At 40.7% G+C, this 25,473-nt stretch overlaps 1 protein-coding gene across 2 annotated transcripts in view; it reads left to right on the top strand.

The window, feature by feature from the left end:
• Positions 1 to 25,473, top strand: part of ROR1 (receptor tyrosine kinase like orphan receptor 1) — a 387,013-nt gene that overhangs the window by 201,359 nt on the left and 160,181 nt on the right. Inside the window, exon 2 of one of the 2 annotated variants that reach the window (XM_084871367.1) lies at positions 24,571 to 24,642. In XM_084871367.1, coding sequence (XP_084727493.1) covers positions 24,571 to 24,642 — 72 coding nt within the window. Of the gene's footprint in view, positions 1 to 24,431; positions 24,643 to 25,473 lie in introns of those variants that run through there. The other variant, XM_084871366.1, reaches the window with a different exon arrangement.

Below are 25,473 nucleotides of genomic sequence, written 5' to 3'. Positions count from 1 at the left end.
TCACCACCTTTGCTGTGTCCTGTCTGCTCTAATCCTCCTGTTCTTCTACATGCATCTGTGAAAGTCTCCTCTCTCCCACCTCATGCTCACCACTCACTCCGACCTCCGCTCCGCCTCCACACAGCAGTGATGTCAGGACTCCGCATAACTTCACTGGTTGCTAGATGCCAGTCAGGGCGGCCCTAGCGACCAGTTTACAGTAAATTAATTTTCATTCTGAGACAGAGCCTGGGGGAGAGGGCTTATTTTCGGGGGGATGTCTTATATTTCACTCAGAAGGAAACCTGTAAGTAGGTCTTATTTTCGGAGGATGTTTTATTTTCCGGGAAACACGGTAGTACGCAATAATTGCAACAGTAATTACAACCAGTGGAGTAGTGTGAAGCTCATTGGCTACCCAGCCAGACTCCCTGGTTAACTAGATATGTAACCTGGGTAAATGATTTAATCTGTTCCTGGTGTTCTTTCCTTTTAAAAAATATTTTATGTTTATTTATTCATTTTTAAAATGATAGTTATTGGGGTGACATTGGTTAATAACATTATAGAGCTTTTAAGTGTACGATTCTATAATACATCTGTGTATTGCATTGTGTGATCATCACTCAGAGTCTAGTCTCCTCCCATCACCATACATTTGACATCCTTTGCTTTCTCTCTTCATCTTCCCCCACCTCCTTTCCACTGGTAACCACCATTCTGTTGTCTGTGTCTCTGAGTTTGTTGTTTGTTTTGTTTGTGCATTTGCTGCTTTCTGTTTTATATCGCACACGAGTGGAAGAAATTACATGGCTCTTGTCCTTTTGCATCTGACTTATTTTGCTTAGTATGATTTTCTCAAGATCCATCCACATTGTCACAAAAAACAGTATTTCATCTTCTCTTATGGCTGAGTAGTATTTCATTGTATATATGTACCACATTCCCTTTATCCAATCCTCTACCAATTAACTCCTAGATTTTGCCCTACTTACTGTTCATACTGGTAAAATAGGAATAATAATAGTGGATACCTTGTAAGGATGTAGTGATCATTAAATAAGTAATTGGAACAGTGCCTGGCACATTGTAAGCACTCAATAAAAGTTACCTCGTGTTATTAATATGATTTATTAAGCACGTAAAATATTTATGAACAATGCAAGAAGAGAATGTTAAATATACTTAAAATATTCAGCTGTAATAATTAAGAGCCCCCAGTGTGCCAGGTATTATGGCCCATACTTTATATACATTCTCTCTTTAATCATCATAACAAACACCAGAAAGAGACTTTATCACCCTTCCCCCTCATTTTATAGGTGTGGAAACCAAGGTGAGAGCACCCTGTAGGATAATCTGAATTGCTCCCTAAAAGTTCTTTATTCTTTACTCCTTCCCCAAACTCCCAAGCCTGGCAGCTGGTAGCAAGTCCTCTGCTGCTGGATCTAGTTGTTTGATTTTGAGGATGGGGAGAGGGACGGTCCAAGGTCCTAAGGTCTGCCCACACTGCTAAGAGATGGGCCACCAGGGGAGGGGGGAAGACCTCTCTGGAATCAATAGTTAAAAACGTTGAGGTTGGTCTTTCCACATCTTTTCAGGATTCTGAAGCTAATTGTGATCACACTCTCCATGTATGACTATTCTTGAAGCTACTTTGAAAAAGGTTTTAAGGTTAATATTCAGTAGAGCAGGAATGTACTTTGCAATCAATCCATTAAGGTTTCTAACTGGGTTGATTTAGGATGGTATCACATCAAGAAACCACTTTAAAACCTCATTTAGCACCCGATTATCCAAAAGGAACATGTGCTTGTTCTTTAATATCAGGGTAGAGTGGAGTAAGTTTGGCTTTCAAGGCCAAACAGACTTAGGTCCAAATCCTGGCTCTGTCATCAACCAGCTTCATGATTTCGAGCAAAGACTAATTTCTCAGAGCCACAGTTCACCTTATCTATGATATAATGCTTCCTTGCCAGATTATTATAAAGATAAAATAAGATATAAAGGGAGGGGATTGATAATTCTCAGGGGGAAAGGGGTGTGTGTGTCGGGGGTACGGGAAGAGACTGGACAAAAATCATACACCTATAGATGAGGACAGCGGGGGAATGGGGGAGAGGAGGTAAGGGCAAAAGGTGGAGTGGGGACCAGGTGGAAGGGAGCTCTTGGCAGGGTGGGAGGGTGGGGGGGGAGGAGAACAATTGTAATAATCTGAACAATGAAGATTTATTAAGATGAAAAATTTTTAATTAAAAAAAAGATATAAAGGGATGCAAAGTACCTCACCCCATGTGTCTCAAGGTAGGGGGTTATGAAACATAGCTCTCCCCTTTTCTCTTAGCAAGGTATAGGTGATCTTTTCTACACAGGCCTTAGTCTATTTGTGAATAAACTCCACGTGCCCTCTGTAGTTCACGATTACCAAGCTGAGACATGCCATTTCCAAATGTGTCACATAGATCCTTTATGTGGATCATTTGCCTAGTTCCGTGATTGGCAAACTGCGGCTCCCGAGCCACATGCAGCTCTTTGGCCCCTTGAGTGTGGCTCTTCCACAAAATAGCATGGCCTGGGTGAGTCCATTTTGAAGAAGTGGCATTAGAAGAACTTTAAGTTTAAAAAATTTGGCTCTCAAAAGAAATTTCAATGGTTGTACTGTTGATATTTGGCTCTGTTGACTAATGAGTTTGCCGACCACTGACCTAGTTTAATACCTGGGACAAAATGAGCTCCAAATAAGGTGGACTGAGTGAGCATGGCCTAATGGTAGGAGAGACTAGTATTGGGAATGTGTTCTCCTACGGGGTCCCAGGGAAGCCTGTGGATGGAGTGGGGGATGGGAGGAAGGCATTGGGTCTATGGAATCAGTGAGAGACAGCTCCCATCCCTGTATACTGCTGACCCTTCCCCCTCGAAGTACTTGCCCTCCTCCAGCCCCAAAGCTAGACCTCAACCAGTCACCTTTAAAGCTTGCTATTTGTCCACCCTTGAAAGGGTGTCATGTAGACTAGGATTAAATTAAGTGCATAGTGATTGCTTAGTGGCTCATATAGACTTGTTCCTGGCTCATTCTGCATTGGATATTAGTCCTGCAAATGTCATTAGGCTGTTGGAACTAGCTGCTTCTGTGGACTTCATATTGATGTTCTCTTTGTCAAACATAAGCTCCCACAAGCGTTCCTGCGCAGATGGCCATTTAAGGGCCCATGCAGCCTTAGTAAGTTGGTTTGGGGATACTTGAGAATCCAGCCTCCCTGAAACTATATTTAGGACCCAGACGTAAAGCGTATTTTCATGCTAATGTTTCTTTTGGTCCTTTTCCATGTGTTGGATGGCTAGGAATGGACAGATACACAATAGGCTGTCTTTTGTTTTAATAGGAGCCTATATTTGGCCATTGTCAGCTCATTAACCTAAGTTTAATGAAAATCTTCCTTGATGGATTGTCCACACGCCTCTGTCTTCCTAAAGAGGGCTCCCTTTTCACAATAATGCATGGTCTTCCTTGTGAGCTATTGGATGGTGTTGCCATAAGTACATACCCACAATCTGTTGAGCTTGGGACTAATTGCCACAAACTGTTAATTTTTTTTTAATTTTTGATTTTTTTGAGTCCTTGGGTCTCCTCTCTTTTTCCTCAGAGTACTTTCTAGTTATCTGCCTCCATCTCCTTTCCTGTTCTCAATTTGTTGTGTCTGGTCAATTCTGGGCTGGGAAATCTGATAACTAAGCTTGTGAAAAGTGCCTATAAACAGCTTCTGAGTGAAGACCTTTTTAGCTTTCCTCAGGAATAAGAGCTTCAGTGCATAAATCTAGGTTGGCTCATCAAAACAGAAAGAGTCCTTACTTGGACTGGGTTGTGTCAGATATTTGTTTTCCTAGTCTACCAAACTTGAATCCCAGGAATCCAATCCAAATGTTGATGGGAACCTCCAAGTTCCTGCTACCTAAATGGTTCTGATAAGACCTTCAACATTTTATTTAATCATTTTTTATCCACTGCTGGGCACTGAGCTAAGCATTGGCTGTCCAGACTGACACAGTCCCTACCCTGAGCATGTTAGGTGGGAAAAAAATATAGAAATAAGCTTGAAAAACAGAATAAAGTAGTGTATTAAAATTCTTTCTAGCTCAGAGGAGGGATGATGTCTGCTTGGAGGATGAAAGACAAGAGAAAAAATTTGTTTCCTCTCTGACTCCTCTCCAATTTTTTCATATATGTCTTTCTGCAGTTCTCTCATTCCTACAGTCAATAAACATTTATTCTGCACCAGCAATATTTCTTGCAACTGAGATTGCAGTAGTGAATGAGACAAGCATGATCCCGGTTCTAATTGGAATATTGAAGAATGAATGGAGAGGAGGGGCAGAGGCATGGAAATGGGCCTCACAGTACAAAGAGTCGGGGACTGAAAGAGCAGTGTGTGTCTGAAATGGTGAGCTGTAATTTAGCATGGCTGGAATAATGGGAGACAAGATTATAGAAGACTTTGTGTGCTCTGCTGAAGTCTTTATACCTGATGTGCAGTAATGGATACCCAGCGAAAGGTTTTAACTGGGGTGGGGGGAGTCTTAGAAAAGTGTGGCCATATGGTGGGTGGATTATGGCATGGAAGATAGACAGCATCAGAGGAGAAACAAAACCACACCATCTAATAAATTACATGTAATTTTCAACTCCACCTTTAGGCCTTCAAATTCTGGGTTTTCTGCCTCAATTACCCAGAATCCATCAATGGCTTTTTTGTTGTTTCTGCCTTTGCTTCCCACCCCTCCACCCTTTGGGTTCTGTTACACAAATCCAAGCAGTCAGACCTATGGGAGGTACAGCAGGCTGCCTGAGCCTGGGGAAGGGCTAATAGATGAGCCAGTCATGGCTTTGCTGGGGAATGATTTCAGCAGAATTTATGAATGACTGAATTGCGTCCCTTGTTGTACTAGTTCTTCACCCACATCGTGAAGACTAAATGAGATGATGAGTGTGAAATTCTTATTCCTGACCCATAGACACTAAATCAACACACTTTGCCTTTTTTACTGGTATGTGGGCTCCCATCTGATTCCCTACTTTAGTTCCTCAATTATGGGGATGGGGAAATGTAAATCTTTGTATTATATGGACTTTAACTTAGATTATTTAAGGTATCAAATCCTGACCAGCGATGCAGAGACACACAAGTTCTCAGAGAGCAGCAGAAATTCCGCTTTAATTCATCATTGCGTTTAAACTGGAAGGGAACCTGAGGGCCGAGTTGCTGGAGGTTTTCAGCAGAACAACATCCTCTTTGCATTATCAATGTTCCTCAGTCCCCACTTGGCTGGAGCAGCTACCTCTGGCTTCGGTTAGCTATTTACATTCCTCTATTTTTATATAAATTGTGCTGTATTAGCATATATTTCACACTGTGACCTAGTGTTTCCCAGATCTTTTAAGCCAGGCTATTTGTACATTAGTCAACGTCAACGGAAGTAAAATCACAAATTGAGTACAGACTATAGCCCTGCTACATTGCCCACTCTGTCATGCTGAAATGGATCCCTTGTTCTAAGAAGATTTGCCGTGAAATACAGTCTATTTACATTAAGGAGACCTCTGTATATTTAAGGCGTAATTGTTTCAGGGCCTTCATTAATTCTTGTGCTGCAAGACCTAGGTTTTCTTTCCTTGTGTCTTTTCTATAACAATGGAAGTCAGGGGTTTAAAAAAAAAATAACAAATTGGTCCTCATTAAAATGGAGCTGGAAATGGTTTTCTGGTAATATGCTTTACAAACAATGAGAGAATCTGATTGTAAATCAACTCCAGGACCCAGCTGTCTTGGCGTCCAGGCTGGGAAGCTCCAGGATAAAAGGTAGTCTGTATTTTTTTGGAAAATAAAACAATTTTTGTACTTCTGTAATTGATGGAGTGCTTATCTTGTCAAGAATTTTAGACTTGGAAGGGATCTCAGAGTTCATTTAACCCAGCCCCTTCCTGGAATGATAATCCCTTCCTCAGCATCTCTGACATGTGGACAGTTAGCCTCTCGTTGACTACTTCCAGCCATGGACATCTCACTCCTTAAAACACATTGCAGTTAAATATACACAAGATAAAATTAACCACTTTAATCATCTTTCTGTCTACAATTCAGTGGCATTAAGTTCAGTCACACTGTTTTGTAACCGTTGTCACCATCCATCTCCAGAACTTTTTCATTTCTCCAAACTAAAAGTACGCATTAAATAATAACGTCCCGTTCCTTTTTCCCCCTCAACTTCTGGCAACCACCATTTTACTTTAGGTCTCCATGAATTTGACTCAAATAAGTGGGAATAATATAATCTTTGTCCTTTTGTGACTAGCTTATTTTACTTAGCATACTGTTTTCCTGGTTTATCCTGGTTGTAGCATGTGTCAGATTTTTTTCTCTTTAAGGTTTAATAATATTCCATATTTTGTTTATTCATCTAAAAATGGCCACGTGGGTTGCTTCCACTATTTTGGCTATTATGAATAATACTGCTATGATCATGTGTGTGTACAAATACATATTTTGGGTCCATGCTTTTAATTCTTTTGGGTATATATATATCTCTAGAGGTAGAATTCCTGGATCATATAGTAATTCCATATTTAGTTTTTTGAGGAACTGCCATATTATTTTCTATAGCGACTATACCGTTTTACATTCCAAGTAGCAATTAACAAATATTCCAAATTTTCTATGTCCTCACCTATATTTTTAAGCTTCTTTTTAAACAGTATGATATAATTCTAAGAACATGGATTTGGCTTAGACACCTGGCTCTGACATAGTCTGGTTGTGTGAGTTTGGACAAATTATTTAATCTCTCTGTGCCTCGGTTTATTTTTGTGTAAAATGTGAATAGTAAAGGAGATGATGATCGTAGTAAAATTATGAGGATGAAATCAGACAATTCATTCAAAAACTACTTAGTTCAGTGTCTGAAAATAGTAGGCTATCACTGAATATTTGCTCTTGTTTTTGTTTGTTGTTGTTTTGTTTGGCACTGATTAGTTTATTCTATTTGGGGCCCATTTTAATTGTTAACTTCTTTATTTTCAATTAAAACCTGCTTTGATTTAATTTCTGTAACTTGTGTAACAGATGTAACAGAACTCATCAGTCCTGGTTCTGTTATTTATAACCTCACAGAACAAATCATATCTTCCTTCTATGTATCATCTCTCTGATATTTGAAAACAGCCATCAATCATTTACTAGTCTTCTCTTACGTAGGCCAGAAATTCCCAGTTCCTTTAACTGTTTCTTAAGTGATGTGGTTTCTAGATCTCTCATCATGTGTCTCAATTGATTCTGGATTGCAGTTTTCCTCGTAAGGTAGAGTGATTGGAAATTTCATTCTCTCTCCCATTCTGTTGGTTTTATTCCCTAGTAATAGTGATGATTAATATGGAAGAATGTGTGGACATTGGTGAATGAGTTCAACAGCCTAAGCTGCCCGTCATTCCTTCCCAATGTTTCTTCCTTATTGCTCCTGATGATGTCTAGCTGTCAGCTCCTTAAGAGGGAGCAGATAGCTCCTGCTCCTGCATGTTTTCTTGCTAATCACACCAGCAACCAGAGGGCACAAGGGCTATACTTTTGAAATAAAATTAAGTTGTAGTTTTAGATATAGAGCTGACTTCTGACATAGTCACTGTGTCATAGGAGTCTTTGAGGGCATTGACTAGAGTATAGGTCTTTTCTGTGGTTGAACACTAGAAGGTTTGCCCAGGAAGAGAAAGCTGGGGTAAAAGGGTATCTTGGCTGAAACTCAAAAAAACACCTTGAACTTGGATCTACAGACATGAAAGTCTAGGGAGGACTTGCTACATCCCAACCCACCCTGTGTAACTCACTGACTCTCCAATGCCAAGAGAAATTGCCAGTTTCTAAATTTGCCTTTAGGAGGATGAATGGGGTGCCTGGGAAATGTGGGCGCTGTGTTTTAACGTTCCTAAGTAGTTGAAAGTATTTTGCATATTTCTGATTTAGATGCCTAACTCATTTAAATGTCTTTTCTTTATGAGCTCTTTGACATCCAAAAATACTTTTTTATTTTATTATCAACTTTTCTACCCTTAAAAACAAAATTCCAAACTTCTTTTCCAGAGAAGGGGAAGTTGTGCTCTTGTCAAGGTAAAACACTTGAATGGTGCTCTCTCCCAGTGACTCAACTGTGTGTTTGAAAAACCTAGTTCCTCGTGTATCATCCTCCCAAGCACATGTCATATGTTTACATAAAATAAAAAGGTAAAAGCCAGATTCTCTTCCTTTCTTTTTAAAAAAAAAAAACAAGGGAAGAGGAAGAAGGAATAACTCATTTTCTTGGCATTTTAATAGAGTACCCAGAATCCTCCTAACAGAAGGCACTATTATTGTTGAAAGGTATGTTAAAACTATGTGTAAACTAAAAATAAAAATCCTGTCTTTAGTAAAGGTCTGGCAGATTCACTCACAATTGATATACATGAGCTTTACAGCATGAGTTTTGTGAATTCTACTTTAACACTCAGAACATTGAAACGAATTTATGTATAGTACACAGCCATATACTATACATAATAGTATATGTGGGATAGCCAGATTGCTGACATGTAGCTGAATGGTTGTATGTTGCAAAGTCAAGGCAATGAATGTAGTCACTTCTTAGTTTGCCTGCTCATGCATTTGGAATGATGCCACCCATGCCTGGTGATGAGCATCCTGGCACAGGCATTCTACGTTTCCCAGGGAAGAAAATCACCAGTGGGTGCCAGGGGAGACTCCTCTTCTTCCCCCCTGTGGTCACCTATGTCTCCCATCTCTATTTCACTGTTGTAACATTGTGATTTCCTTGCTGTTTCCATTGAGATCTGCTGCCTGTGGAAGTCTGTAGGCATCAGGAGTTCACATTTTTCAGTTTCTTTAAGGTAAAGAATGGAAGGCCTAGGAGTGTCTCCACACAAAGAAGGGACATTTCCAGGGGGGTTACTGGTTGGTATTTACTAACCTCTAAGTGTGTTAGGGAAACCAGTCTACAATCAACAATATGTTGTCATGAAATGGGATCACCCTCTCTCCTCTGTGTCACCTTTCCTACTTGACTAGCTCTACCTCTTACATTTCACATCTCAGTGTAGGGAGCGTGATGGGACAATAAGGGAGGAGAATGTGAATAGTGATGCCTGTTCAGTGTGACCAAAATAGCCCGACCTTCTATTTAAACACTGTAGTTTTGGGGGATCATTTCTTTTGATACATTTTTTTGGTTTTGTGAACTTTTGAAAAAACACAACCCTTATCGATGTCAAACAGAATTTATAATGTAAATACTATATAATACATTAAAAGCCAGAGCATGGAACAAACATCCCCATAATAGGTTAATTATGTCATGCAAACCCTGGCTCAGTGTATTTGTGTTTAAAGACATGAAATATATACACTTATCCTATTAATTAGGGATGGTTTAAATAGAGGCCACTGTAGAGTAGGGGGACAGAACCAGGGGTTCACGTCTTAACTGACCCCTTTTTAGCAGTGACTTTCAGTATATCACCCTTCAATCTTTGGCTTTGTCACAACTAAAATGGGAATAATGACACTTTGATAAATGTTTGTGAAAACATGGACTATAAATGTGCTTTGGGAACTCCCTTGCTAACATTTGAAATGTTGCTAGTATAATTGTTCTGATAGTGTGGTATTTGCTGAGGTCCTCCCTTTGCCTCCCCTGCGGCCTCTTCCTCCTGCTCACTGCCATCACAGCTACCCCTTGCTAGTGCGTGAGCTATTTCACAGGTCCTGCTTATTTTGACCCATGTCATGGACTGCCTACCAGTCAGTGAGTTTCAGCAAATATTAGGTACCTGATAAGAGCCTGGCACTAGAGAATCTAAAGAGGAGTACTCAAAAAACACAAAATGAATGTGCAACAATATGTAATGAACTGTTTGCAGTTCCCAAATTTCCTTGGCTCCCTGGGACAGAAGAGCCTTGTGTCTGCTTAGCTAATGTCTACTCATCCTTGAAGATTCAACTCAAGGTCAACATCCCTTGACAGCCTTTGATGATCATTTCTATTAGCCTCCTACCACTCTGATGAGGTGATCTGGGGTCCCATAACACACTGGGCATACCTCGAGAGAGATACCCATTATAGGAAGGAAAAATCATTGAGTACTCTCTCTCCCCTTTTTAAACTCTCCTATTTTGCACATGATATAAAAATTTCTGAAGTACAAAAGGATATATACAATAGTAACAAGTAAGTTTCTTTCTCAACTCTAACCTGCAGGCCCCAGTTACCCTCCTCAGATAGCGACACTTACCAATTTATGTGTATTTCTTTTGTAGCTACATATCTATCTGTGTAGATATAGATATAGATATAGGTATAGGTATAGATATAGATATAGATATAGATATAGATATAGATATAGATATAGATTTATATAGTCATGCACTGCATAACAAACTTTAGTCAACGACGAACCGCATATATGATGGTGGTTCCATGAGATTATAATGAGCTAAAAAATTCCTATCCCCTGGTGATGTAATGTTGCAGCATATACCTTACTCATGTATTTGTGGTGACACTGGTGTAAGCAAGCCAACTGTGCTGCCGGTTGTATAAAAATGTAGCTCATGCAATTATGTACAATACAAAATGCTTGGTAATAATGATCAATAGTGATATTACTGGTGTACCTATTTACCATACCTTTTATTGTTATTTTCAAGTGTACTTTTTCTACTTATTAAAAAAGTTTGCTATTACACAGTATGCTATGTTACACCAGGAACAGTCTCATAGATCTCACACACACTTTTATTATATTATATTATATTATCAGTAAGCTTAGCATACATATCCTCTCAGTTTGTGTAAGTGCACTCTGTGGCCTTTCACAAGGACATCATCTGAGGGGCATTTCTCAAGCACATCCCTGTCATTAAGCAGTGCATGACTATACATATAAGACTATGGATTCACAGTAGTGTATGCATATACATGTTATATCAGACATTACATATTATATATATATATATATATATATATATTCACAAATATAAGAACACCCATTTTTTTTCCTTTTTACACAAGTGCTATTTTTCTATGTACACAGCAATACTTTGCTTATTTTTTATTTTGAAGGTGATATTTTGGTGACTTTCCCCCACAAATCAGTACCCACATAGCTTCTTTATTCTTTTTGTTGTTGTTGTTTCGTGTTAATTCTCATCCGAGGATATTTTTCTTCATTGATTTTTAGAGAGGCAGTGTAAGGGGTTGGAGGAAGAGAGAGAGAAAGAGAGGAACATTGATATGAGAGCTACACATTGACTGGTTGTCTCCTGCACACAACTGGAGTCGAGGATTAAGCCTGCAATGGAAATGCATGCCCTTGAATGGAATTGAACCCGTGACCCTTCAGTATGTAGGCCAATGCTCTAACCTTGGAGCCAAGCCAGTCAGGACTTTATTTTTAATAGCTGCATTGTGCTCCATTGTAAATTTTAGGGCGGCCCTAATTTATTAAACCAGTTTTTCTGTAGGTTGTGTCCAGTCTTTTTCTATTATAAACAATACTGCATTAAAAATGTTATAGAGCCCTGGCTGGTGTTGCTCACTGGTTAGAGCATCTGACTCCACACCAGATGGTTGCAGGTTCAATCCCCAACCCTGGTTGGTGTTCATGTGGGAGGCAATTGATGTGGCTTCCTCACCTCGATGTTTCTCTCTCTATCTGCCTGTCTATATTTTTTTCTCTATCTCCTCTACCCCCGCCCTTCTACTCTTTCTAAAAATCAATGGAAAATAATAATGTCACTTCTTGGGTTAGGATTTAAAATTTTTTATATGGGTAGCATTTCATACATGTTTAAGGACATCTGTATAATAAATTTCTAGAAGTAGAATTGCTAATCATAGAACATTTGCATTTAACATTTTCATAGATAATTTTTATCAAGTTTTACCCATTTCTATGCCTATTAATATGAGGGACTCTGTGAACTCATATCCCTCTCAATATAGTGAGTTATCAAGCTCTTTTTAACCTTCTAATTTGATTGGGGAAAATAACATCTAATTGACATTTTTTTAAAAATATGCATTTTATTGTGTTGTGTGATTTTGTTTTGTTTTGTTTTTTTTTTTTTACAGAGAGGAAGGGAGAGGAATAGAGAATTAGAAACATTGATGAGAGAGAAACTCAGTCAGCTGCCTCCTGCACACCCCCTACTGGGAATGTGTCCACAACCAAGTTACATGCCCTTGACCGGAATCAAACCTGGGACCTTTCAGTCTGCAGGCCAGTGCTCTATCCACTGAGACAATCCAGTTAGGGCTTCACATTTTAATTCACACTTATTATATTATCATTAAGCTTAGCATGTTTTTATGCATTTAAGAACCACAAATGTTTCCTTATCTGTGTCTACTTCTTTCCTTTGCCCACTTATCTGTTGTATCCTTGGACTTTTTTTCTTGCTTATTTGTAGAATAATTTTTGTTTGCTATATTATGGCAGCTAGCCCTTTGCTTTTTGAGATTCAGTAAATTTTTTCTTCCAGTTTTTCATTTGTCCTTTGATATTATTTTCGTTTTTTTTCCTTGTAGAATAATTTTAATGCAATCAAATTTATCTTTCTTTTAATGGCTTTTAGCTTTTGTGTCAAAATTTGGGAACCCTTTTCCAGTCCAAGATTGCCTAGATAAATTCCCCCTGAGTGCTGAGGATAGATACACTTGCTTGATGGGGAGCTTGAGGCAGAAGGTCCAGAAACAGGAGGGCCGCAGAGAAGGCTGGTAGGGAAAGCCTGCAGAAGAAGGAAGTCACCTGATGGATGATGTCACAGCCTAGGACCTAGACTGCCAATTCAAAAGAAAAGCAGCAAAACAGGACCAGGGTGACTACTTCTCTCTCACAAGCGGTTCCACCCGTTGCAACAAATTTCCACAAATACCTTGGTCATCCCTGACTGAAAATGGATGACCGCATTCCATTTTCATTGGATACCTTCTCCACGCAAAACAGCTATTAAGAACATTCTCTTATCAGCCAGAGATCAAGTAGCCCATCTCCTTAGGTGACACACATGAGTGAACAGGCCGCCCATCCATCATGTGCACGGTAGCATCGGCCGTTCCCGTTCACTGAGTTGACTAGGAAAGCCTCCTGAAAGGCTGCTGTTTGACAACTCTGGGAAGGAGCAGGGGCTCTCCCTTGTCATCTGAGAGGACCTCTTTCTCCCATCCAAAGTGTGGTCTTGCATTGTTGTGAAAAGTTCCCAGGCCTGCAGCCACACAAACCAACGCTGCTTAACGGCTGCCAGTACTACTACATTTCAGACTCCTGGGAACCAACTCAAACTTTTCCATCAGGTTTGAAAACCAAAGTAGTCTTGGCAGATGGATGTTGGAAGAGAATAATCACAAAAGTAACTACATACAAAATTATTTTTCTCTCATCATGATACGACTATGAAAAAAAAGTATATCACAGGAGATAATGACCCAATCACGAACTTTGAATAGCTATTGCTAGTAGTTGAGCTGTGTGTTTATGGATGTGGGATCATTGTTTCTTTCAGATACTTCACATCTCTTAAATCTGATCAAATGAGCTACCAACACCGGACCCTATCAGACAAGGGGGTCACTCCAGTAGGTAGTTCTTCACTGTGTTTCACAGCAGGGTTAGGGAACTCCTCTCTATCTCTTGCCTTTGGCTTTTCAAACTTATTTCTGAATGCACAAGAAGAGTTTCAATTTGGTCAATTTATTGAATGGAAAAACTGTGGGCTTTGGAATCAGAAAGATTTGACTCAAATCCTGGTCTTTTCCCTCTATGGCTTTAGGCTCATTCCTAACCTTATGGAGCCTCACATAGTGTTCTCATCTGTCAATGGGTATCTACAAATAATGTGCTACAACGAACCACCCCAAAACTTAATGACCAAAAACACCAAGCATTTATTTATCTCATGAGTCAGTGTGTTGGCTTGGTGTTTCTTTGGGCTGGACTGGACCAAGCTGACCTTGGCACATTCCGTTAGCCAGGTTCATGTTGGGGAAGTGGACTCCATCTCTCTGGAAAGAGCTGCACAACGTTGTAGATACAGGGAGAGATGAATTGTGGTCATTCTGCAATCTACCTCATTACCTTATATGAATAAATATGATAATCGATAATCTATGGGGACTACAGTTATTATATCACCTATAGGTTCAGAAAACATTTGTTGAGTGCCTTCTGTGTGTGCAATGCAACAGTAATGTAGAGATTGGTGAGTAATGTAGAGATTAGTGAGTCCTCATCCCTAGACTCCAGAACCATACACTCATCATAAAGGAATACACCAAAGCAATTATAGGTCACCTTGCAAAATGTAAAGTGTCTTATGAGAGAAACAGATAAAACACCATGGAATCTCAGAAGAGGGAGAGATTAGACTAAAAGGCTCCGGGAAGAGACTCTGGTCCCAATTTGGGCTCTGCTCAATGTTTCTCTCTATTTAATTTTAATTATTGATCTCCCCAGGCTATCAATAATGGCATGGTCCAGGAAACCCAGTCCAGACGGGCAAGGCATTTTAAACCAGAACAATTTGAAGCAAATTAAGTATTTGAAAATTGCCAGCCATCCAGATCCTACACGCCCAGGCTTAGATGGCTGGAGCAGAACCATCTCGCTGTCTTACAGGATAATAGTAATCCTCCCCAATTTACCTCTCTGGTTAAAACAATTTCCACTAATCCAGGAGTCTCTCAATCCCATTAATTTAAACACTTGGTTCTCAGGGACAGCCTGAAGGTACAAATTATACTTTCAATAGATTTCTTTTTCTGAAAATAGCTCTTTAAAAAAAAAATGTTACTCCTCACTCTTTGGAACTTTGAAATGATTGAATTAACAGCATGTTGGAGAATTAGAGGAAAAAAAAACCCAAACCTTAAAATTGGGACAGAGGCTTCCCCAGGCATGGGTATTAAAGAGCCTGTGTGGAGCCAGGTTCGGGTGAGGAAGACTTGGGTTCTGTTCTCCTGGCAGTTGGTGACATGCCAGGGGACCTCAGGCAAGTTCTCTGGCTGAGTCTGGGTTTCTTCAACTCTGACCAGGGTATGATTATCTCGGGCCTTGATCCTTCACATGTGGAGTCATGAGCTAATGTCTGTTCTGCGTACAGACTTTCTTGAAAGGAAAAGTGCTACCTAAAGACAAGGTGCTTGTATTACTGTAAGGTGCTTGGAATCTTAATAGCTTTTGCAACTGCATCCAAAGTGGAATTCTCTTTGTAAATGCTACAAACGACTGAGAATCAAAGCTAAAGAGGGTTTTGTTTTGCTCCCCTCCTGTGACTAGAGTAGGATGACCGCACATTTTTAGAGTGTACCCAATGTGCCCATTTCGTGGAGAGCTCCACCAATTTAAAATCCTAGACACTGAAGTCCTGTGTAGGTGCTGGCTGAGACAGTGCTGCTTTGCTCTTTGCAGGATGGTGATTTTCTTCCTAAAAGTCTAATTGGCTAAATTGTTGGTCAACCAATTAAGAGAGCCTTTAAGTTAAACATAAATACTTGGCTTTGGAAGGCATTCACTTTTGTTCTTGGTTAATAATACACTGGGCTGTATCAATATTGAGGTTGCTGGCCACTTTGGAATTTTATGACAAAAAGAAGAGTTTTAGTCTGCCAACTCCCTTTCCCCTAGATTCTTAAATGGCATTAAACTTTTAAGTTTATTTAAACCTGTGTGTGTGTGTGTGTGTGTGTGTGTGTGTGTGTGTGTGTGGTGGTGGTGATGGCATATAACTATTTGAGTTTTCCTAAGCTAGTGATTTGTAGAGGAACAGTGCTAGGCTGGTTATGTAAGACTCACCTAGAGAGAATAGTTAGGGGGGGCGGGGGCAAGACTCTGTATTTGTTTAACCTGCTCTCCTGCTGGGAGCATTAAATACCCTTCAAGCTGTATCTATGGTTAAGTATGAAAAATCTTTGCCAGGTAGTGATACCTACTATCTTGATGTTTCCATTGACTGGGCACTAACTAAATTAATCTCCAAATATTATCCTAGTTAATTCTCTCATCACAGTCCTGCAAGGGCATTGCTATTTTAACCAGTTTATGAATGAAGAACTGAGGCTTCAAGATGTGAAATAATTTGTCCAAGGTTATAAGCCTATTATGTGACAGAGCTGGGATTTGAACATGACTGACGCTAAAGTCAGCACAACACCTTTATCTCTCTTCTATGCTACCTTCCATCTAGCCTGTTTCAGGATCACATAGAAACTAGGTAAGGACACAAAGGAAGTGTGAAATATGATCCTTGCCCTTGTGGGAAGTTTAGTATCTAATCACAATGAAAGGAAAAACACTTACTCATTGATGGCTAAGAACATGTGAACCATAGAATTAAGTGCAAATTGTAGGTAGAAAAAAAAAATTTTTTTTGTCTTTTCGATTGAAAACTGAATATAACTGTCTTAGCAGATTAATTTTATTTTGCTGTTGAACTGCATGTTGTTTTGCTGTGATTTAAACATAGTTTGAAATGGAAGTATTCTATTTGAGATTCAAACGCAAGAAGGATTTTTATTGATGTCAGCACCAGCAGGTTAAACAAATATAGATTCTTGGGCCCCCTACCCCCAAACTATTAATTCTCTCTAGATAAGTCTTCCATAACTAGCCTAGTACTGTTCCTCTACAAATCACCAGCTTAATAAAACTCAAATTATATGCCCCCCTCCAACACACACACACACACACACACACATACACACACACACACACAAAGAGATGAAATTTGTGCATCAAATATTCTGTTTTATATATATATATTATTCCCCCTCTTGATCTGGTTGGGGCAGATGTCATTTAACCTTTGCACAGTACCATGTTGAACAGACAGTCCGGAGCCAGGAGTAAATTAGAAAGGTAAAAGGAACTGGAAATGTAGTCCCTCTTAGACTTAACAGGTTGGACTAACCCTCCAGTCCTAGCAGATATTTACGTTGCTAAGGAGATAAAAGCACAAAAGGCCTAGCCTGGGTGAAGAATCGATTTAGGAAGTTTATAGGGCTGGAGACAAATCACTGAACCTGGGAGAGGCATTTCCTGTTGTCAATAGAAGACTCCGCTTAGTAGCTAAGTGCTGCAGGAAAAGGCTACCAGTGTTTACAGCAAGTAAAATCATATCCACTGTAGAGTTCTCAGCTCTTTGTTCACCTTTCTTTCTTCTTCAGGAAAAATCCTGTTTTATTCAAGAAGGAAATTAGGTTATCTATTGATAATAGAGGAACAATCTTGATTTGTTCACTGTTACATCCCAGCACCTAGCTAGCACTTAACTAGTTTGGAAGACAGTAGTTGCTCAATAAATATTTGTTGAATGAATGAATAAATGGATGGATGGATGAATCAGTGAAGAAACAAGTGAACACAATAACATTAAACTCCAGTTTAAAGTAAGGAGTTTTAAACAAAATCCTTTCTGGCCATCTGGTTTTCCAAAGTTCCATGCTAATATACTCACTATGGCTTTAGGAAACACGCAGTACAACTTAAGTTCATTCTCAGGGTGTAAGATTTTATTTGTTTTGCAAGAGTCAACAATACACTCTTCGGCTGCCATGGAATTGCAGCTAGGAAAGCATCTTTCTTGGATCTCTTGTTTCTTTTGAGTGACAGGTGACTTTGAGTTGGCCAGAGACAATTACAGCGCAATAGGCTTTTACTACCAAATGGATTATAGACTATGAAATGAGAGTGTGCATGGGCCATACAAAGGGGAAAATTAAATGGCAGACAAAGACAGATGACACAGCAGGATGAGTAAGAAGGAAAAATTGCCAGAAGGCACTTTTGAGGGGAAAAGCATAGAAGGAAGAGCAGCCAAGTGGAAACAGAAGAAAAGAGTGAAGCTTGATGTCTTTGGAAATCTAAGGTGTCTGCAGCTCCCAAAAGGAAAGGAAATGAAACCTCCGTAAGAGATAAGACCACATTCTGAGCTAAGCATTTTCCAGCATGCTTCCTTTTTCTCTACTGTGTCTTTGCCAACTTGTTCCGAAACTGGAAATACTAGTAAACGGATTCTTTTGTTGCATTGAGACTCCATAGAGTGGCAGGCACCACGGATGAATGAGGGAATGCTAACTTTGGATCCATTCATGTGGATTTCTTGGGGAATATTCAGGGTTGAGCCACTTTCAAATTTCTGTGAGGACTTTGCACTGACCCTAAGAAGATCCTGTCTCCCCAATAACTAGCAGGGATGTTTCCTTTTTGTCTTTAAGAAAAACAAAACAAAAATGAGAAGCCCTGGAATTCGGAAATTACTGTTTGTCTGTTGGAAAAAGTTGCTTCAAACTTTTTTTGGGGAAAAAAAAAAAAGTTCCAGGCTAATCTACTTACTATGGCTTTAGGAACACCCATACAACTTTAAGTTCATTCCCAGGGTGTACAGAAGTTAACGAAGACTTTATTTGTTTTACAAGAGTCAAATTGTTCTGTACTGGGTTGTTTGAGAAAAAAAAAAAAGTTGTATTTGAGTATGGCCAAGTTGTTTGAACTTTCCTAATGTGTTGTAGTATTTCTGATACAGATGCCTCTTCTTAGTCTGGAACGATCTTTCCCAGGCCCTGATCCTTTGAGGTTCCTTCTCCACATCTGGAGAATGTCCTGTTTCTCAGTGCTGCCTTACAACCCTCTGTTTACCTCTGTGGAACCTCTTATCACATATTTAGCTTAATGTCAAAATTTATTTAACAGTTACAATGTATTTTCCCATTTATTGGCTTATTATTGCTTCTTTGCATACAACTCCTTCTAGATTTAACTTTCTTATTATTCAAATAAAGAATTTAGCACAAAGGCTGTGAGTGGATTCATAACAGTTTTACTCTAAACCAACAGAAAATGGAAACAACTGAATGTCTTAGGTAAATGGTTAAACAAAGTGTGGTACATTGATACTATGGGATGCTACTCAGCCATAAAAAAGAACAAACCATTGATATACACAACAAGCTGGGTGGACATAAAGGGCATTTTATGAGTTCGTATATGTAACATCCTTGAAAAAACAGGATTCTAGAGATGGAGAAGGGATTGGTGGTTGCCAGTATTACGTATGGTCGGGCATTAGGTGTGGTTGGGAAGAGGGGATGGGTGTGACTATTACAAAGTAGCATGAGGGAGATCTTTGGTGATGATGACATAGTTCTTCGTCTCAGTTACAGTGGTGGTTTCATCACATCTACATATGTGATGAAATGACATAGGATTCTACACACATTGTAACAATGTCAAATCCTTAGTTTTTATATTGTACCATGATTACCGATATAACCATGGAGGGAAACTGGGTGAAGGGTACCTTGGACCTCTCTTGTCTTTACACACCTTTTTGATTTCCTGTGTAGACATTTCCTCCTACCCTACTCAAGATCTGGATGGACTACAAGGATTCTAGCAGCTGTCTGAGCCATGGGGAGAAGTGTTTCCACACCTTCCCACAGATGGGGGAGGGGGGGCTCCAGGCTCTCATGAAGGCTTTAGGGGAGGAATTCTCCTGGCCACATCTTTGGTTTTCAAATGAGCACTGACACCACACCCGCAGTCCAGAGGGCCCCTCCGCATCAGATCCTGCTTGCCGTTTTCTTCATTTTGGGCACCTGAGAATGTCCTCTTCAATCTCTGCTATGCATTATATTGTTTTTATGATATTTTATTCAGTAGTCTGCATGTCTGGTCTGGATGGGATGATGTGGGAGGAATGACTCATGGGATAAGGAGGCGGTTTCTGTCCTTTTCTACTATTACCCCATTATAGTTTATAATCTTGTCTCTGTACTACTTTCCCAGTAGACTGTAGGTTCTTGATCATCCTTGGGGATCAGGTCAAGCTTTTTTAATCCCAGTTCTTATACATGGGAAATGACCATGCACATGTGTGTCGAATGAGTGAATCTCTAGAGTCCCATGGAAGAGACCCCACGTGTGACACTTTCAAGTAAGATAGTTTTCAAGACTCTTTGTATTCACTTTAAAGATGTGTGTCATCATGGTGCTTTGGTAGCATGATTCCTTTAAATACAAGAACTGCGTGTGAACTTAAATATTAGCTTAGCAGATTTAAAGAAAGGATAGTATTTCCCAAAGGGGGAAAGCATTTGTGTGTGATCAAGACTTGCTTCCTCTCCTCCCTTTGTGTCACCCACCATCCTCTTCAGGTTTTAGAATTAGGGGACCAACCACTGATGGGGAGGAGTATAGCCTCTGGCACTGCTTCTCACACTGTGTTCTGTAGAGCTTGAAGTTCACAGGGTCCTCTGGGGCTGAGGGGGGCTGAAGTCCCAGAGCAGCCTCCACCCCACCCCATTTTGGCAGTTTGAGACACTGGCTCTGCCTTCAGACCCCCCTGGGTTTGACCACAATCTCCATTCCCACCCTAACAACCTTAAGTAGGCAAGTGCCTTAGTATGTCCTGTCTCAGGTTCTCCAATCTTTAAATGAAGGTGAGGATGGTACTACCCACCTTGTAGAATTGTTGAGAAGATCTCCAAGCACAAGGAGAGCCTCGTAGATATTGAGACAATGAGACAATCTGGAGAACTTCCCCCCCCCCCCCAAATTTCTTCTATCTGAAAAGATGAATAGTGCCACAAATGTTAGTATATTTAAAAAACTTTTTCTTTCTCTAACAAATTAATGTCTTTGTCACATTTATGAGAAAAGCACTGGAGTAGCCACTTGTCTCCTCACGCTCTCCTTTGTGACCACTGGGCTGGACACTGGTCTCATGAGTGTGCTGGTCCGTGTCTGTGTAACCTCACGTATCACTGGCTCAGGAGGCAGGATGTGGCGTGGCGGGGTGCTTTTTGGAAGAGCTTCTGCATCCTGTGAACATTGGGTCTCTACCTGCCAACTGCTGAGACGAACCAGTAATCCTTTTGGAAAGCGCAGACTTTTATCAATGAGGAGGATTCAAGGCTTATTTTTTTCCCCTCTTCCCTCCAAATAACACTCCCACTGTTCAGGCTTAAATACCAAAACCTTATGGTTTGCAGAACCAGTGCCAAGAAGTCAATCATCAGTGGAACTGCAAAGATAATAGCTCCTATTGATCAAATCGGGAGAAGAATAGTGCGCCCTCCTGCCGAGGTCAGGAAAGATAAGAGCTGGAGTTTTCTAAAACATGCTCCATTTGCCTCAATTGGATCAAACCACATAAAAACACTTATGTTCTGAGAGAGCCGGTGACCAATTCAGGAAAACCTCACAAAAATGAAAAGATTGGCTTGGATTAGTAAGGCATGTGAAATAGAATCTTTCTAAAAGCACGGCATTTGCATTATTTCAAACCCAGACAAGGACCTAGCAGCTAACTGGGGTATATCCACATGGAGGATAGCTACATCTGTCTTACTGGACAGAGGGGGCATCAGGAAAGATCCCTGGGTGTGTGTTCTGTGCTGGGCACTCTACAGGACCCTATGGCCCACTATCTAGTTTAATCCTTCCTGAAACAGCTTTATTGTTCCCATCTTACAGAAAATAGCTTTCTCATGGTCACAGAATTATCAATGGCAGAAGTTAGTATTTTAATCTAGGTGTCTATTTCCATGAAATATTGTACTGTGCCCTGATTGACATATGCTAATTTGCTGTTACCACGGTAATTTTACGCAAAGAAAAGCTGCTGGTCTGGTATTAAATAGCTCATCCCTCAGCCATGATGAGAATAGAAGAGGAACTGAATCCATCAGTGGAGATGCTACAGCAAGCATGTCAAACTCAAAGGTTAACACAGGCCAAACCAACAAATCATGGGGCCTGCAGGCTTTGAATTTGACTTGCCTATACTGCAGGGTCAAGACTGATGGTCATGACTCTCTCTAACACTGCTGCTGACTCTGGAATCAATGGAGGCCAAGTTGAGATGGGCTCAAATTTTTTTAGGTAAACTTCAGCCTTCCTTTCATGAGATGGGTGGAGGGGGCTTATTAAACATTATTTTTGTGAGGGGAATTACTAATACTAAACTTTTCACATAAAATAAACTTTTACAAATGTGGCTCGAGATAATACTTTTCAGAGGGAGATTATTTATATTTCAAAATACTTGATCTGTTTTTATTATCATTTTATCTGAGAAGCTGAACATGCGTTTATCTAAAGCAATAGATCTTGAGCCTGAGAACAGCATTCCTCCAAATCATCACAGTCCCTTAATGAGCTTGTGAATTGAAATGATCTCTGCTGTACCCCATGAACCGAGTGGTAATTATTGTCCAGGGACACATGGGGACAATTTCACTGTTAGCAGTGCCAAGATTCTATTCATTTGTCATCAGCCCTAAATTATATTCAATCAGTGATTGAATTATATTCAAACTAAGGTTAGAAAAACCCAGTGACATATTACAACTAACTTTCTATAAAATTAGTACCACAAAAGGAAACCTGTAATGCTGGCAATGTAACTGTGAGCAGCAGTAAGATGGAGCTATGAAAATATTGAATGTAAATGTTGTCAAGATCTGTCTTAATCCCACCATCTCGCCACCCTTAGCTTCCGCCCCTGAAATGCCACCTTGGCTACCATACTTCTGTCCCTAAGTTCCCCAAAATGTGCACATTGGAGTGCTTGATGAACCTTTTTCTTTTAAAAAAATATTTTTATTGATTTCAAAGAGGGAGGGAGGGAGAGGGAGAAGGAGAGGGAGAGAAAGAGAAACATCAATAATGAGAGAAAATCATTGATGCACTACCTCCTGCATGCCTCACACTGGCGATGGAGCCAGTAACTCTGGCATGTGCCCTGACCAGGAATCGAATCTTGACCTCCTGGTTCATAGATCAATGCTCAAACACTGAGTCACACTGGCTGGGCTGATGGGCCTTTTTCTAAGGCAAACCACAGTGGCCTGTGCTACGGAAAACATGGGGCTATTATTATTCAAAGCGCCACATGGGTGGTATCAGGATGGGGCCAGGGTGGAACTTGGGTGGGAGTCTGAGGGCCCTGTAGTGTAGACACTCAGCTCGTCCTGTGAGATCACCTGTGTAAATGCTCTTCCCAGGACAAGTGGCTGAAGCGGAAGCACTGCCTTTTCCTGGGCTGTTGGGTTAAGCAGTTTTCTTTTTTGGGTAAATTTTTCTTTTTGGTTTCATATTTGGAATTTTATGTGCTTTATGCCATACTCCAGGTACCCTTAAAAGAATCTATTCTAACCCCCAGCCCCCCAGGAGGAAGGAGGCAACAGAGGCTATATGAAATAGGGAGGGCATGTATGGTCTGTGCACTTTCTTTCCCACTGCTTCCTTTCCCACGTGGACAGCAAGGAGGTATGCGCAAACCAAACAACCCTTTTGTCTCAGCCGTGTGTGGCAGATTGATCGAAGGCTCAGGAGACAAGCTACAAGCGGGCCCCTGCAAAGTCTCCGCGGGTAAACATCCTGTCCTTGGCCAAGCTCGCTGACGGTGGCGTGTGGCTCCTACAGCCATGTGGCAGACAGTTCCCATCAGCAAATAAGGAAATGTGGAAAGTGTGCTTATCTAGGTGAAAAGGTGAAGCAAGGGAGAGGTGAGGTGAAGAGCAAGTGGGGTTTGTTTCACAGACCTGAGTACTAGGCAGCATGGGCTGCTGGGTGGCAGCGTCAGACAGACCTGGGTTTGAATCCCAGCTCTTTCACTTACTAAAGTTCACCTTGTGTTCGAACTCAGATGCATCCTAGTGGCTGCCTAGAGGACTGTGTTGAAAAGATGCCAAGGCAGATCCCAGGTTTCCTAGGCAAGAAGGGCCATGATTGATGAGTGATGTCTGTATCAGGTTGAAGGAAGAGGAACTTATGGCATGGGTACCATATCTCTAATGGCCTGGGCTCCGAGCACTCTGAGGTCCTGCACAGCACTAAAGTTTCATAATATAGTGTGTGTGTGTGTGTGTGTGTGTGTGTGTATAAGTCACCTAAAGGGAGATTAGTGCAATCCTAGAAAAATGTACTATGGTGTTTTTGACATTTATCTTTTAAGTTCAGTTAACCACAGATGGCTCTCAGTATTCAAATGCTATTTTTGGTCTTGACTGAGGGCTTCAATATAGAGACATGAGTTTCTCTAGGAATACAAATGCTACAAATTCACAAACACGAATGAAATCAGCAGCAAAAGCAACATTGGTCTTCCTTATTTTTTTGTGGGAGGACTGTTGAAAATATCCGCCTAAGGCTGGCCTTCTAACAAGACATGGGAGAGCTTATGTTTGATAATGTCGGACCATTTTTGCAGGGTTGGTTTTTCGTTAATGAAATATTTTCATTTTAATTTTGAAGCCTGTGTTTCAAAGACAACAACCTTCCGATCTGGCCTACAGATCGTTCATCTGGACAGCCTCTCCGAGGCAGGCGCCTCTGCCTGGCAGGGCCGCAGCCGTTCTGTGTAATAAGCTATGGAATGGCAGCGGTCACTCTCAGAAGGCAGGGCCTTTGGAAATCTCCTGTAATGCTTCTAACAGCCCATAAGTTACTGAGGTTAATGTTGCCCTCATCTCTCTCCCCTCCCTTCTTTTTCTTTTCAGAAACAGAGTTGTCAGTCACTGCTGAGTTAGTGCCTACCTCATCATGGAACATTTCGAGTGAACTCGACAAAGGTACACAGCGGGGACGCACTGGGGGAGGGGGAGGAAGGGAGGCGTGAAGCTCCATGTGGAACCCTGGCACAGCTACTTTGAAATCAACTGCTTTTTAGATCGCTAGAAAGGGGTGGGGGCCAAAATAAATTCCCTGCTTGCTTTGTGATCATTTCACATTTAATGACTTGGAATTCTATTTTTTCTGGAGGGTTTTTTTTTTTTCTCTTCTCTCTCTCTTTCTCTTGCCTTTCACTTCTTCCCTAAAATGTTCCACATGGTGAAAACGCTTCAAGATGTGAAATAGGGTTGTGGCTGACCTTCCTGACACTGCCTCTAGTGGATCTTATTTAGGGGATTTGATTCCGCCTGAGCCAGGATTGCTCAGAGCTGTTTGCTGGGTGACCTTTTACAGTGAGTATTTGATACGCTTGCAGAGTTCAGGACAGAGTATGTGAAGGGTTTGTAATTGCCTGTGCATACAGATGGCAGCTTCCTCTGTGCACGCGGGGAGCAGGTTCCTACTAGGAGGTTGTTGTAGTATTAATGAAGCCTGGCCATATGCTAAGCACTGGCTACTCTGTAGAGAGCTTATATCCTGGAATGATAAATCAGGACACATCTAAAGCCCCTGCAATGGCCTCTTATTTCTCCTTAGTCCCCTCTATGCCCCTTTACCCATTTCCATTCAAATTTGTATTTCTGTTTATACAGCCTGTGCTTTTCTGCCCCTCTGCTTTTGTCTAAGTTATTCTTTCCATTTGACCCTCCTTCCTTGCCAATACCCACTCTCTCCCTTCTATAAGGCAGCAAATTCCTTCTCCTTCAAGTCTGAGCATAAAGTCTCCATGA

This window comes from Pipistrellus hanaki (assembly GCF_964339955.1).
Source record: "Pipistrellus hanaki genome assembly, chromosome: 2".
In the NCBI taxonomy this organism is placed as follows: Eukaryota; Metazoa; Chordata; class Mammalia; order Chiroptera; family Vespertilionidae; genus Pipistrellus; species Pipistrellus hanaki.
This window is presented reverse-complemented; position numbering and strand designations above follow the sequence as displayed.